At 36.9% G+C, this 14,969-nt stretch overlaps 1 protein-coding gene across 2 annotated transcripts in view; it reads left to right on the top strand.

The window, feature by feature from the left end:
• The window catches only part of LOC135224358 (carbohydrate sulfotransferase 11-like), a 111,286-nt gene that overhangs the window by 92,342 nt on the left and 3,975 nt on the right, over nucleotides 1-14,969 (top strand). For both annotated transcript variants that reach the window (XM_064263283.1, XM_064263284.1), the window contains exon 3: nucleotides 11,850-12,073. In XM_064263283.1, the coding sequence (XP_064119353.1) occupies nucleotides 11,850-12,073 (224 nt within the window). The remainder of the gene's footprint in view (nucleotides 1-11,849; nucleotides 12,074-14,969) is intronic.

Here is a 14,969-nt window from a genome sequence, read left to right as displayed (position 1 = left end):
ATTGTATTAATTGCAAAAATGGGCTGAATTCATAGTGTAAGATGTTAACGGATAAAGGCTTTTCTGTTCATTCTCTATCTTTTCCTTCCCACCGCCTTCACATTACCCCCGCCCCCTCTTTCCTCCCCTTTCCGCCCATATTTTTTTTGGCCATTTTATTCTGTGGGAGGTTAATCGGCAAGTTCACGTCCTTGGTTAACCAAGCGATTAACCGGTGATGCACCATAGCGGTATGTATGGAAAGCGAAGAGGGAAAAGGCGACCATCCCCCGCCAACTCTCTCAGATCGCCGAGCCGACCGCCGCAGAAAGCACTGACCAACGTGGCTGCGACGTGTTTTGCAAGTTTCCTCGGTTACGAGGACCTCACTCGGGTCCTGGTCTGAATCCGACAAAACCTGTGAACATTTTTAATGAGTCTGGTTGAACGTGTTAGGTGTGGTGGTACAGTTCTGGTTGGAGGCTTCAAAAAAGAAGACAATATAACGAGGTGGTTGGTCTTTTAATGACAAGAAAATTCTCCGCGAGTATTTCATTTACAACCTCCCCAACACAGACGGACGGAGACGACAAGTGTTAGCGTCGTGCAGTCTCGGGTTTGTAGTGCAATAAGAGCCATTTTAATGACCAAGCGGCCATGCAATTATCGGCTTCTGTATACTTGTTTTATAATTATGTTCGGCTTTTGATGGGTAGGCTGTAAATTTTCGAGGATCATTGTTAGAGCGTACATACACGTGGGTCTTTATTCCTTTTTGGTCAAGATAAGGGACTGAAGGAGGAGAGAATTAATTGGTCAGACGTTTGAGTAACCTTATCCTGGAGTCTTGGAGGAAAGATAAGAAAGGAGCCTAAGTGGGAACTAAATGGATTGGGAGGTGTAAGCATGGAAATTAAAACTAAGAAGCGCGAACGCATAGGCAAGGAAATGGCACGACTCATTTGGTGTATTTAACGCATTACTGGTGAGACTTCTGTGACAGCTCATGAAGCAGCTGATGCCATGGAATTTCTATCTATCAGTTCTCTAGATCAATGCTTCTCAACCTTTTTTGGCCCTTGCACCCTTTCACCATATGTCAGAATGCCATCCCCCCCAACCCCAACCCCCCCTTTCCAAAATTGTCTGCCTCAAAAGGTGCATTCCAAATAATATGCAACGAAATACTAACACAAACACAAACTGGCGGAGAAAATGGCCATCGTAACCTCTCTGCTTTTTGTGTTGTCTTAGAGCCAGTTTGAGCCTGCCATTCTGTGGTCTCAATTCCCCCCCTCCCCCCTAAAACTGAAATTCTCCCTGGGGGAAATTCCCTCTTTGGTTGAGAACCAACGCTCTGGTCAGTGGGGACGCGATATCCGATAGGAGATCTTAGAAGAAAAAACTCCCACATTCGATGAGGAAAACTACTTATCAGATGCTTCGTAAGAAAGATTTTACTGCCACTCGGGTGTAGGTGTCGAGTGTCGAGTCTTGCCTGCTAATGACCTCGTCCAGAGATTGTGAAGGAACGGTTGTTTGCCAAGGCAGAGGCGTTGAGTCCTGTGCTTTTAAACAAGGTTTGGGTCGTTAGAATTAACGCTTTGTCTTCGATTCTGATTCGTAAGCCTTTATTTATTTATTTATTTATTTATTTATTTATTTATTTATTTATTTATTTATTTATTTATTTATTTATTTATTTATTTTGTATCTTAAAAAAAAAAACCTTTATTCGAAATAAGATGCCTAAGTTGCTTCTGTTCGGAAGCAACTTATTGCTTCTTTATGTGAAGTCTTGGGAAAGTTGAGCTTATGTTTCAAAGGAAGAAGGTTTGTTTGATGCTGTGATAAATTTCTCAGGCTTTTGAGGTTTTGCTGTTCGGAATGAAAGCTGACGGAAAATACTAACGTGTGCATAGGGGAAAATTAGATTTTATTTTAATTCTATGCTTCTCGACTTAGATACACACACACACACATGTACGTTAACTTGAGAGAGAGCACCTCTCGTCCTCAAAATATTCCGAGGCAAAACTTTGAAGCGCCGTCTCGTAGCTCGTTAACCGGGAGAAGATCGTAAGGATTTGTTCAACATGATTAATTAAAAACACGTCCAAACGGTAGCAGAGGTCATCGATCTCAGCTGAGATCGAAGGAAGAAACCACCGGAAGACATCCTAAACCCGTCTTATCAGTTCGAAGGATATCAGCTCTTAAAGACGTGTTATTTTAACAGGTTACAGTTCGAAAACTGGCTAAGAAAGTCCCCAGCGGCACGCACTGTCTTGAGTGCAAAAAAAAAAAAAAAAAAAAAAAAAAAAAAAAAAAAAAAAAAAAAAAAAAAAAAAAAAAAAAAAAAAAACCGGGAGTTCTGTTTTCCGTCAGTCGTAACTTCATTCCTTCAAGAGGCAAGTTTATTGCTTTCTTCCTTTTCGTATTCCCTTCAGCTTCTATTATTCTTGCTTGATTTGGACCTGGGCTAGATAAGAGCTATGGGCTACCTGCCTTTTTGACCTCTGGATGAAAATGCGCTTATTTTATCAACGAAGGTTCCCTTATACGCTTTTGCTTCTTTGATAAGCTTTACAACCTCTCTCTCTCTCTCTCTCTCTCTCTCTCTCTCTCTCTCTCTCTCTCTCTCTCTCTCTTTGTCATTGATATAGAAAGTTGTAAGCTTCATGTTAATTTTAAGGTAATTCAGGACATAATTTCTACTCAGAAACCACAACGAAGACACAGTCACGACATCGCTTCAAGATTGTTATCTTTTAGCAAGACCAAACATATAAATTATTCTCTAAAAAAATACAAATTTAAGTGATGTATGAGAGAATCCGCAGTCTTGAATAACATTGATGAATTGCTGAAAGTAAAACATTAACTTTCTCTTGAACTTGTTGACCTGAGGACATGGCAGTTATGAAATTATCAGTGTCAAGTTTCTTTGTGAAAGAACTTCAGAGGGTGAAAGGGCATATCAGCACAAGAACTTTATATATACTTACAAAAAGTAAATCAGTATGCAAACGATTACATAACGCAATGCATTCTTCCCTCACAAAGAGAAAAGGGACCTTCAGAAGACTATAACAACGCCAAATTTCTCAATAAAAAAAATGTATGCCCCACTTTTGTAGGTCTGTGGATATATCGAAGAATATTGTCTGGTAAAGAGTAGTGCACTCTTCAATAAAAGGAGACTCGCTGACATGAAATTTAGCAGAGCGAATATATAAAATTTTAAATGAACATTCGTTTCTTTAGTGTGTCAGAACTTTGTGTCAGGCCGTAGGAGTAAACTCCAGTGGGTCACAAAATAATCCTGAGAAGTACGACTCGTAAATATAGAGAGTAAGACCATACTTTTATACTGACTAAAAATTTTTCCAATTAATGACCCAATCTCGCCAAGATTGCAGGAAATCATTGCAAAACTCGCCTCTGGGACTTAATTTTGTTTTGTGTTCGATGTTCCAGAAAATAAAATTATATTTATAGAGTGAACATTTCAGTGTACATTGTTTATTATTTTTTTTATTTAGGACGTTAACTTAATGACGACAATTGAGAGAAAAGATAAAAGACTTATTAATCTTCACGTACACTTTTTTTTCTTCATGTGGAGTTGTATTGCCTAAATTCTATCGCAAGATGAATAGTTTCGTAAAGGTATAATTCCTTATTAAAAAATAATACCCTACCATAATTGCAAAAAAATGACTGTATACCATTTGATCTAGGAAAATACTGTAAAAAAATAATTAAATTAATTTTGATTACTCTGAAATTTGTGATAACCGGTGATCCAGCGGCAGACAAAGTTGACATGACGTAATTTCTCTCTCTCTCTCTCTCTCTCTCTCTCTCCATAAGTGCGCGCATGACCCTAAGCCCGCGCACATGCCTGTAGGGACAAATTTCCCAAAAGTCATGAACAACCGGCAGGTGCCACCGTCTTCCCTACGAGTCCGGTTTTCGGTCGTAATGTAGGAGAACTGGATTTCATTTCGAGGTGAAGACCTCCTCCATTTTCGCACTCGGCAAATTTAACGGTGTCTCCATCCGGGAGCCTGTTAACGTCGACGTAAATCTTCCGCAAAACGGGAGGGGCAGAGGTCTCCTCTGCTTGCGTCGGGGGGCGTTTCTGTCGCAAATTGCCACAGGCGGTTGCTCCAACGTCCCCTGCCTTACTCTCAGTCTTTTAAAGTGCTTGCTGAGTTGGCTTTAAGAGACATATTATGACGCATTGCTGCTTACGCTAGACTATGGTTTGTTATTTTTTTCCCCGGTAAGTTTATTAATTTTTTTTAAAAAATAATGAATGTAGTCTCTTGGGCCAACTTTTTTTTTAACAATTTATATTAAGCTTTATTCAAAGTAAAATTATTATTATTATTATTATTATTATTATTATTATTATTATTATTATTATTATTATTATTATTATTATTATTTGTGTGTGTGTGTGTTGTGTGTGTGTGTGTGTGCTCTATCACAGTCCTCCCATTCGACTGGGTGGTATTTATAGTGTGGGGTTCCGGGTTGCAACCTGCCTCCTTAGGAGTCCATCACTTTTCTTACTTATTATTATTATTATTATTATTATATTATTATTATTATTATTATTATTATTATTTTTTTTTTTTTTTTTTTTTTTTTTTTTTTTTTTTTTTTTTGTTTTTTTTTTTTTTTTTTTTTTTTTTTTTTTTTTTTTTTTTTTTAAGGTTTATAGCAATTTACAAGAACGTTATATATTATGCAAGGGAGGAGCGTCATTGCTTCGAAGGTTTCATCTGAATACTCCAAATTAAATCTTCATCTTAGAGTTATATATACTAGTTAAGTTTTCAGTAAATATTATTAACTTCATTATGAAAACGTACTTAATTACTGGATGATGACATTTGCAAGAATATTCAAAGGACGCTTGGTTACTCCTCACATACACTTTCTTGATGTGTAGACTTGTATGCCGAATACATCTCATGTTCAGTAATTACGTAAAAGTATAATAGTAAAATAAAATAGCGAAGAGAACAATGTACCATTTGTTCCGTACTTATTGCACTCTAAGAATGCTATTAAATTATGAAATGAAATCGTTTTTGAGCCCTCTGCAATCCTTGACAATCGTTGACACAAGCTTGAATGTTGCTTTGACGTACCTCTCTCTCTCTCTCTCTCTCTCTCTCTCTCTCTCTCTCTCTCTCTTTTCCCATATGGGGGATAGTGCCGTCAATGCACCTCATGCGGTGCAATGTAGGCATTACTGAAGGTTCTTTGCAGCGTCCCTTCGGCCCATAGCTGCAACTACTTTCATTCCTTGACTGTACTTCCGTTCATATTCGCTTTCTTCCATCTTACTTTTCACCCCCTCCTAACAATTGATTCATAGTGCAACTGCGAGGCTTTCCTCCTGTTACATCTTTCAAACCTTTTCACTGTCAATTTCCGTTTCAGCGCTGAATGGCCTTGACAGTATGCCTAAAATCTATGAAATCTCTCTCTCTCTCTCTCTCTCTCTCTCTCTCTCTCTCTCTCTCTCTCTCTCTCTCTCTCTCTCTCTCCTTAAGCGCGTGTATGACCCTAGTCCGAGCACATGGCCAATGGGGCCAAATTTCTCAAAAATCATGTACATCCGGCAGGTGCCACCGTCATCGCCACATGAGTCCGGTTTTCGGTCATAATTCAGGAGAACTGGATTTCATTCCGAGTCGAAGACCACCTCCGTTTTCGCACTCGGCAAATTTAACGGTGCCTTCTTTTAAAGTGGTTGCTAAATTGACTTTTAGAGAATTATGATGTCATGTTGCTGTTTACGTGGGACATTTAAGGTTCGCAGCAATTTTCAGTGACGCTTTGTATTTGGCTGGGAAGATCGTTTAGTCTACGCTTAGCCAGCCTCTTGTATCCGTGCTTGGGATCATCAGTATTCTAAAAGTATACAATCAATTTACTGCTCAGAGGTTCCCTGTTCAAGTTAATTTCTGGCGTTTTTGCTTTTTCTTGTATTTGATAATTGTTTAATCAGTTGATATCATCTCTCTTGGCTCCTTATTAAAATGTTATATTGAAGGATTATACAGCACAGACAAAACTTGGAACGTTGAATATAGGTACGACGATATTGTCTGCACCTATTTTCTTATTAATAAGTCACAAACAGATTTTGGCTTTTATAAAGATATTCTATCCCTATTTTTTTTTAATACTTCAAGTTTGCCTCGTGGTGGTCAAGCATGATATTGCATTTTGTGAATTACAACCTTCTCACCAGTTCTTTCGACTCATGTTTTCTCTTTTTTTATTATTATCTCTTCTAAAATATGTGTTCATAACCACACACAGCAGGTGAAGACTGGTCAGCTGTCGGTCTTCCTGTATCCGAAGTCAAATATGGTACTTGTTCGTTTTGCTTGCTGCTATGACTTTCTTTATTCTTGGCATTTGCTTCTTTTCTTAATTATTTGTGTTTGCTTGTTTTGTTTTTGTTCTATTGTTAGTGTGTGGGTCTACCTAAGTATACGAAGATATACTTGAGTGCATACGATAAGTATCTACTCAGACTAGTATTTCGTGAATACTACTGCTCTTCAGCAAACCTGTCTAGGGATGATGTCTAAGTTGGAGAATTCTAGACTCGAACTGACCTAGATTCTCTCTCTCTCTCTCTCATATCGTTTAGTAAAATATGAAAATATTGTTTGTTGTCTGCTGTTGAACGTCAGTAATAAAGCAATAAAGGTAAATATACAAGATGTAACAATTTGCTGAGGTTTATTTACATATGCATGTATATATAAATATATATATATATATATATATATATATATATATATATATATATATATATCTATCTATTAGTATATATATTATTATATATATATATATATATATATATATATATTGTGTGTGTGTGTGTGTACCAGAGATAGAGAGAGAGAGAGAGAGAGAGAAGAGAAAAAAAGGATAATTCCAGTTTATTCCTTAATTGTTGTCACAGTTTCCGTTAGGGATATTTCGCAGGCAAAAGAGAGCGTGGCAAAGATAACATCAACGAAAGCACGTTCTATTGTTAGGGATTTCAAAGGAGCCACCACTTGTGGTAGGTACTTATTTCCACGACTTTCGTGAATATTATGTGTCTAGAGTTTCACGATTTTCACGCAAATCTCATGTATAATATATATATATATATATATATATATATATATATATATATATATATATATATATATATATATATATATATTTAGCCAAGGCCACAGGAAAAAAAAATATTGTCACGCGCTATTTAGTGACATATAAGTGATATATATATATATATATTATATATATATATATATATATACTAGTAGTGTGTGTGTGTGTTTATGTATGTATGTGTGTGTGTATGTATGTATGTATGTGCGTGCGTGTATGTATTTATATATATATATGTACGTATGTATTCATGTACTTAATCGCATGCCTCTCTCCAAGTAATACCACTCATATCTTCAAAATTATACGGAATCTAGAACCTTTTATTCTGATACCCTTCTTGCTATTCATCCTGCAAAATTGGTGCATTAAGCAGTCAAAGCTTTCTTAAACTCGGTTACGAAGGAAGCAGTCATTCAGGACCTCTCTCTGTACCTGGGTCATGACCTCATGACCATAACCGGTTAAGGCCTTATGAGTCACAACCACGCAAGTGCGAAGCGTGCCGAAGTAATTACCCTTTCGAAGAAGCGGTCTCCAGTAAAGCAGTAAAACAGAATATGTATTAATATATAAGACTCGCACAGAAGATTACAAAAGGCATTATTAGTATTCGCACGCGAACGGTAGAAGGTCACGGCCATGTCAGATAATGAGACTATTTTGAATATATTTAGGTGTTATGCAATCATTTATTCATTGGGCAATTTGCTCGTCGGTTGTGTATTCATTCATAAGTACAGCGCATTTGTGCTGCGTTCATATGTTTTTGTTTATTTTCTGTTGTTCTCTGTATTTTAGCCATTTTGCTTCTTCGTCGTAGTTTTTCTAGTGTGTCTGGTTAGCCTTTGGATATAAATATTCGCGATAATAACAGAACCGCCCTCTCTCTCTCTCTCTCTCTCTCTCTCTCTCTCTTGGTTTTCTTCATAATATATATATATATATATATATATATATATATATATATATTACATGTAATTTTTTCCAGCTTGGTATTTGTTAATTTTGACAGAAATATAAACAATTAGTATTCAAAACTAAATAATTTGTACTTTGACCAACATTGACGCATCTTCATAATTCAGAGACTGTTTTCGTTGGGAAATAGAAATGGCTTACACCCACGGAATATGTAAAAGGTCATAAATGATTAATACAAAATGAACGTGCCCATTCTTCCAAATTACCCCGACCACTAACTCCGTCAGTCTTCTCCAGCGGAATTAAGTTATAGTTATAGCCATCCCAAGACCTGAAGTTTCGCGCCCACTCGGTTTTGACTAAATCAAAGGAGCGTCTATAATAATCGTTGCGCGCGCTTACTCCAAATCTCTCTATTTCTGCCTCTTCTGAAGAATTCATTTTTCTTGTAACAAAATCATTTTCTTACCTTCATACCCGTCATGCCAGTTTTTGTATTTTTCGTTTAAACGATGGAAATGTCGAGTGGCGGACGAGCTGCCAGAAAGTGTAAATCTGCTCTTGATTCAATTTTGGGTACACTTTGCCCCCGCGGTGTCATAGTTATTAAGAGAAATTCTTTGGAACTAATAATCCTCCCAGTTTGCTTGGAATTTCCCCGCGCACGAGTCGTGGGTAATTTATCATACGAATCATCTTTAACATCGAGTAGTTAATTTAGTAATTACTGGACTGTTGTGACAGTGGACCGCTTCTCAGATTATATATTATTTTCAACTGAACTTCAACCTTTACCAGCCTTGGGTCATATCACAACATGAAAGAGATGATTTCCAAGGTACCCATACCGTCAGAAAAGGCGTTAATATAAGAGAAGGTGGAGACTGTCGGTAGTGGATATACTGACTAATCCACGGCCACCTAATCCCCGTAGGGTGGTTAGAGTACTGTAGGTTCTTCGCAGAGTCCCTTCGGCCCTTAGCTGCAACCCGTTTCGTTCCTTTTACTGTACCTCTGACCGTATTCTCTCTCCTCTATCTTACTTCCCACCCTCTCCTAACAATTACTTCATAGTGTAACTGAGAGGTTTTCTCCCGTTACGCCTTTCAGACCTTTTGACTGCCAGTTTCCGTTTCAGCGCTGAATGACCGCTTTAGTTCCCATTGCTAGGCCTTAGGCCAAAATTCTATATTCTATTCTATTCTATTTTATTCATACGGGCCAGTGGTGTGTGGAGGCTGATTCTGAGCTTGATTACAAAAGTATGAAACCTATTATCCAAAGACTATTCGTTGTTACACACGGAAAAAAAGCTGTAGGTGTGCATTGCATTATATATTGAATACTAACTTAATCACGAAATATATAAAACGTGATGCTATGTATAAATAAAGGTAATGTCAGTGAGGAAAATGAAAAAACGATCACTGCCAGTCCTCGTTTTTTCATTTTCCTGGCATTGCCTATATAATAACTATATAATATATTATAATATATAATATTATATATATAATACTATATATATATGTGTGTGTGTGTGTATATATATATACATATATTGCATTGATTTAACGTGTCCGTCTCTCGATGCACAAGGAGTTTTGTAGAAACTCTGGGATAAACGTAGAAAAGCGATGCATGGTTATGATATCTATGCATTTATTCTCTTTGGTGCGCTTTTACGGGCTGCCCTATGAGCAAGAGCCTGTGCTGGCATAAGTTCAGCTTAATCTAAAGCAGCGACATTGGTGCGCTAAGTCTTGGTCGCGATTATTCTGCGAGAACTATTACATTTCGAGTGCTAAAGCATCAACAAATTAATTATTGTCAAAAAAAATGAAAAAAAAAAAGAACCTTGAGTAGTGATTGCAAGGAGGCAAGGAGAAATTCTGTCGAAATTCTAAAATCTAGAGTAGGCTACACATCAAGAGAAAGCTTTGTACAGAGGTGTTCACTGTGTCGAGAGTAAGAACAAGGCGTGATCCGACCTCCATCTTACTCAGGGCGTGCTAAAATCTATGGCCAATAGAGTGTTGTTTCACCAACGAAAATTAGAATAAATACTCAATATTTTATTAGAAATAATTTTCCTATACTATTTAACATGCACATTATTTATTTTTTACTTTTTCATTCTAATAAATAAATCATAAAATTCCTGTATCTTTAACTTAACGCAAAACACCTTTTTCAGATCTTTAAAGGTTGTTCCAATTCCCCCACCACCAACAAAATCAACAACAAAGTAATTTGTAGGCTTACTCCCCGAGCAAGCGAAAATTCTCCACTGGGAAAAGTTCCTAAGCAATTTCCTAGTATTCTGGTTTGTTTGGTACGAATGAATGTTTATCACAATTTAAAAAATGTGATTAAAATTATCTAAAAGATTAGTAATTAAATCTTGATGGTGACTTAAGTTGGATTCGTTGAAAATGGGAGGAAATGAAAATGACAAGAAACAGATTGTTTGAAATACTTCCAAAGTTCAGGAAAGATCGACGTTTCTTTCAGTATTTTCGGCGAACAAAATTACCATACACCATTCATTGATTTTAATTACACTGTAAATTGTTATGCAGATGTCGTCATTTTGGAATGACCCGTTATTTTACTTCTTCTGTATGAAAAGTTTTGCTATCGAAATAATTTGGCAGAAGGAAAAAGAAAGAAATTCTCGTTACAATTTGTGACCTCAGATATATATTGCGAGGACAATTCATTTTTAGACTTAAGAGAAAAATATGAAGTCATCCAAATAGAATGTGCACAATGAAGACACTTTGTTCTAGTCATATCTTCACCGTGCGCCTGACTTGCAAAACTAGCACAGGGTGATTCAGAGAACCAGTTTCCGCTAACACCATATCATCAGCGATGTTTTTTTTTCTATTTACTCCCCACCGGTCGTGTTTTAAGCTGTCGAAAGAGTTTTATGGGTTTACATTTTAACGGTAAACTGAAACAGACTCGTAGTGCTGGTTTTTGGCTACCGTTCAGCTCTCTCTCTCTCTCTCTCTCTCTCTCTCTCTCTCTCTCTCTCTCTCTCTCTCTCTCTCTCACATAATTGTATGCATGCTTTCATATTTTTGGATTTCTTATTTTTTCAGTCACGAAAATATATGTGGAATATAGTTTTGTATGTTTATTATTATTATTATTATTATTATTATTAGCACGTGCAGATACGTCCGGATGAGATTGCTAGACCCAAGCCTTTCCCAATTAGTTACGACTAACTGTTGTTGACTAAATGAGTCGCTGCTTAGGTCAGAAGCAGAGGATTTTTTAGGGGAACAGCCTTCGCCCGGGATCGAGCAAGGTTTATATTAAATTCTCGGTCAGTGTGCAATCAACTCCATACCAGTGCTGCTTTATATAAATGATAAATTGGCGCTCAATACATGTATTTTTGTGATGGTTAATTTGTATGTTGAAAATTCGTTTTCTGTGCTCTGTGAAGAGAATTTTCATTGTGAATAAAAGAGTATTTAGAGACTGACACTGTTTTTGCATCTTGTTTATCTGTTGTTATTATTATTATTATTATTTACCAGGGGTATCTTTTTTGAAGGACATCGATTTCTACGTTTTCGCACTATTTCATCTGATAACATTACGAATCTACCACTTCATTGTACCATTTATTTTACTGCATTAAACTCCTTTATAATTAATAATTTCCATTCTTCATTTATTACAAGAAAACTCTTAACGACGTGCATTTTTTTTTTCGTTCACAGCCACTTCGTCCTTCGGAGGAGATCCAGCTGGTGGAGTTTCAGCGTCGAAAGACGCGAGTGAAGGAGGTCTGCACAGCATGGGGCGCGTACACTACAAAGGCCAAGTTTCTCAAAATTGCCCAGAAACCCAGCACTGACACAAGCAAAACGAATGACGAACTCACCAGGGATCGCAAAGAACTTTCGCAGTCTCAGCTGGAGAGAATTTGGCAGCTTAGTAAAAGGTGAGAGGGTCACTCATCTGCGCACTCTTAATTTGAGTCTAGAAAAGCGTCATTAGCCTTGCTGAACTACAGAAAAATTAACATAATCAAAATTTCCAATTTGTTTGTTTGTATGGTGTTTTTACGTTACATGGAACCAATGGTTATTCGGGACCAACGGCTTACGTGCCTTCCGAACCACGTCGAGAGTGAACTTCTATCACCAGAAACACATCTCTGACCCCTCAATGGCATACCCGAGAATCGAACTTCCGGCCACCAAGGTGGCAAGCCAAGACCATACCAATCACACCAGTGAGGCGCTGTAATTTCCAATACTGTCTTGTGATTTTTAACCCCCAAACGAAGCAGTCACTTTTTTACTATGTAAAAAGATGATTTACCTTCAACTTTCATCAATAACATGTCTGGTTTCCTCTCGATGTAGTTAAACGTGTAATGAGTTCTCCCCACGAATTTTCAGTTCTGTATTGTAACCTATTCTTATAGTATCAAGACAGCAAAACAGTTCTAGTGACAAATTGTAATAAACAGAAATTTACCTTCCCTGAAGGCTGCTGATCTGGTCACTCTAATTAAGACCCAAATGGTAACATTATCTCCTTAAGTTTTTTTTTGCTTACCCTAAAAAGACTTGATCACACAAACATGTTCACAATAATAAATTTTTACTGCAGAACTCTAGGGTTGGCTCACAAGTTTCTTTTTGTCTCACACTGAGGAACCACTTAAATTCTTTTATAGGGTACAAGAAAAATATTTTACCTAAGATACCTATCAAAATGTCCCATTTTACCCATTCCTGCAAGGGTGGTAGTGCCATCAGTACACCTCATTCAGTGCACTGTAGGCATTACTTGAGGATCTTTGTAGCATCAGTTCTTCCCTTAGTTGCAATCCCTTTCATTCTTCCATTCATATCCTCTTTCATCTTACTTTCCACCCTCTCCTAACAATATTCTTTCTTGGAATAACTGCGAGATTTCCTACTGTTACACCTTTGATACCACCCTTTTACTCACAATTTCTCTGTGCGAATGACCTCATAGGTCCCAGCGCTTGGCCTTTGATCTAAATTTTATATTCCATTTCGCCCATGTTAGTAAATTTGGGAGTTTTGTTTCAAAGGTTAAAGACACTTTCTCAGTGTAAGTAATGTCTTAAAAGCATGTTAATTTTCAATGTTTTTATTATCTCTGTTGAAGCGTAAAAATCCTGCTCATTTGTCCTAGGGCAACCCATTGCTTAATACAGCTACTGTCTTTCATCGCATTAGGCCTTACTTGGATTATCTTTACAACCTATTTTCAGTAACCTGGAATAGAAAGGATAAATAGTATATATATATATATATATATATATATATATATACGTAGTATATATATATATATATATATATATATATATATATATATATATATATATATATATATATATATAGTATATATATCTGCATGGTTCTGCAGCCTGAATTGCAGATATAAGTGGAATACTAGTTCCTTATTTTTTTTGTCACAGGACAAAGAAAAAGGTCTTCCTAATTTGTTTCAGACATTTTAAACTTTCAAACAGAAAAATTGCCAAAGGTGGTACACACAGCACAAATAGTTTACCTCATGGGAGTGTCTGGGTAACAACTTGCCCCTACCCCTGAGGAAATTAGCTTCATCTTATTCAGTCTCTTGTTACTTTCATTACTTGAAGGTCTGCTCTTCAACTGATGAGGCAAAATATCCATAGGCCATTTTGTGTTTGACTATATTTACAACCTACTACTTTCAAAGGAGTTGCAGCTTCACCTTTCTGACAATATTAGCACTTTTTTTCGTTACTTAGAAGCTACATAGTTCTGTATCATAAAGTTCCTGAATATTATCCCTTATGCTTACATATGATAGTCCTCATGTCCTTTTACACTGTGTAGTCAGCATATGTTGGAAAGGACCATATGCATCTTCCTGCCGATGGGTTTACCAGTTGAGTACACTGTATTAAACTAAAGGTCTGGTTAGATAACATTTAAGTCAAGTGGCCTTAGCCTAAAAACAAGCAGATCATGTCAAAACATGGTTTGCATCAAACATTTACTACCTCAATTCTTCATACTTGCAATAAAATATTCTACAAAAAATATTCACTCAAGCCCAGCCCCAAGTGCAGGTGACCATAAGGTTGTATGGAAACTATCCAGTTGTATACCTGACTCAGGGTATCATGTTGGACCATTTTTAACATAAACCCTTATTTAAAGGTCCTCTAAGAGCTGTCATGATTAAAGGTCCTCTAAGAGCTGTCATGAGACTGAAGAAACAAGTCGCGACCCAAGTTTAGGGTGAGGTTCTGGTAAGCTCATGTTTCTTTACTGATTACCCATTTAAATTTGTACAGTGGTCAGACCTCTTTCAAATAAACAAAGAAGTCAGGCCTCTAAGGAAATTTGGGTTCACTGAAGTAACATTTTGTTTTCTGTATAGTTCATAAAATACTGCTATGGTGCCTATATGGCATCCTAAGTCTTACTGTTGTTTTATAAGACCTCACATCTGTGTGAGTTGAATTGAATTGATACTGTATAGGATTTATGCAAAAAGACAATCACTGGGATCTATGAGGTCATTCAGTGCTGAAACAGAAATTGAAAGTAAAAGGTTTGAAAGATGTAACAGGAGGGAACCTCATAGTTGCACTATGAATCAATTGCTAGAAGAGGGTGGAAAGTAAAATGGAAGAAAGAGATTATGAAAGGAGGTACAGTAAAAGGAACGAAAAGGGTTGCAGCTACAGGCCGAAGGAACACTGCAAGAACCTTAAGTAATGTCTACAGTGCATCGCATGAGGTGCACTTATGGTACTACCATTCTAAGGGCCACATCTGTCTGAGTGAGTAGTAGTGAAA

Source organism: Macrobrachium nipponense, chromosome 12 (genome assembly GCF_015104395.2).
Source record: "Macrobrachium nipponense isolate FS-2020 chromosome 12, ASM1510439v2, whole genome shotgun sequence".
Taxonomy (NCBI): Eukaryota; Metazoa; Arthropoda; class Malacostraca; order Decapoda; family Palaemonidae; genus Macrobrachium; species Macrobrachium nipponense.
This window is presented reverse-complemented; position numbering and strand designations above follow the sequence as displayed.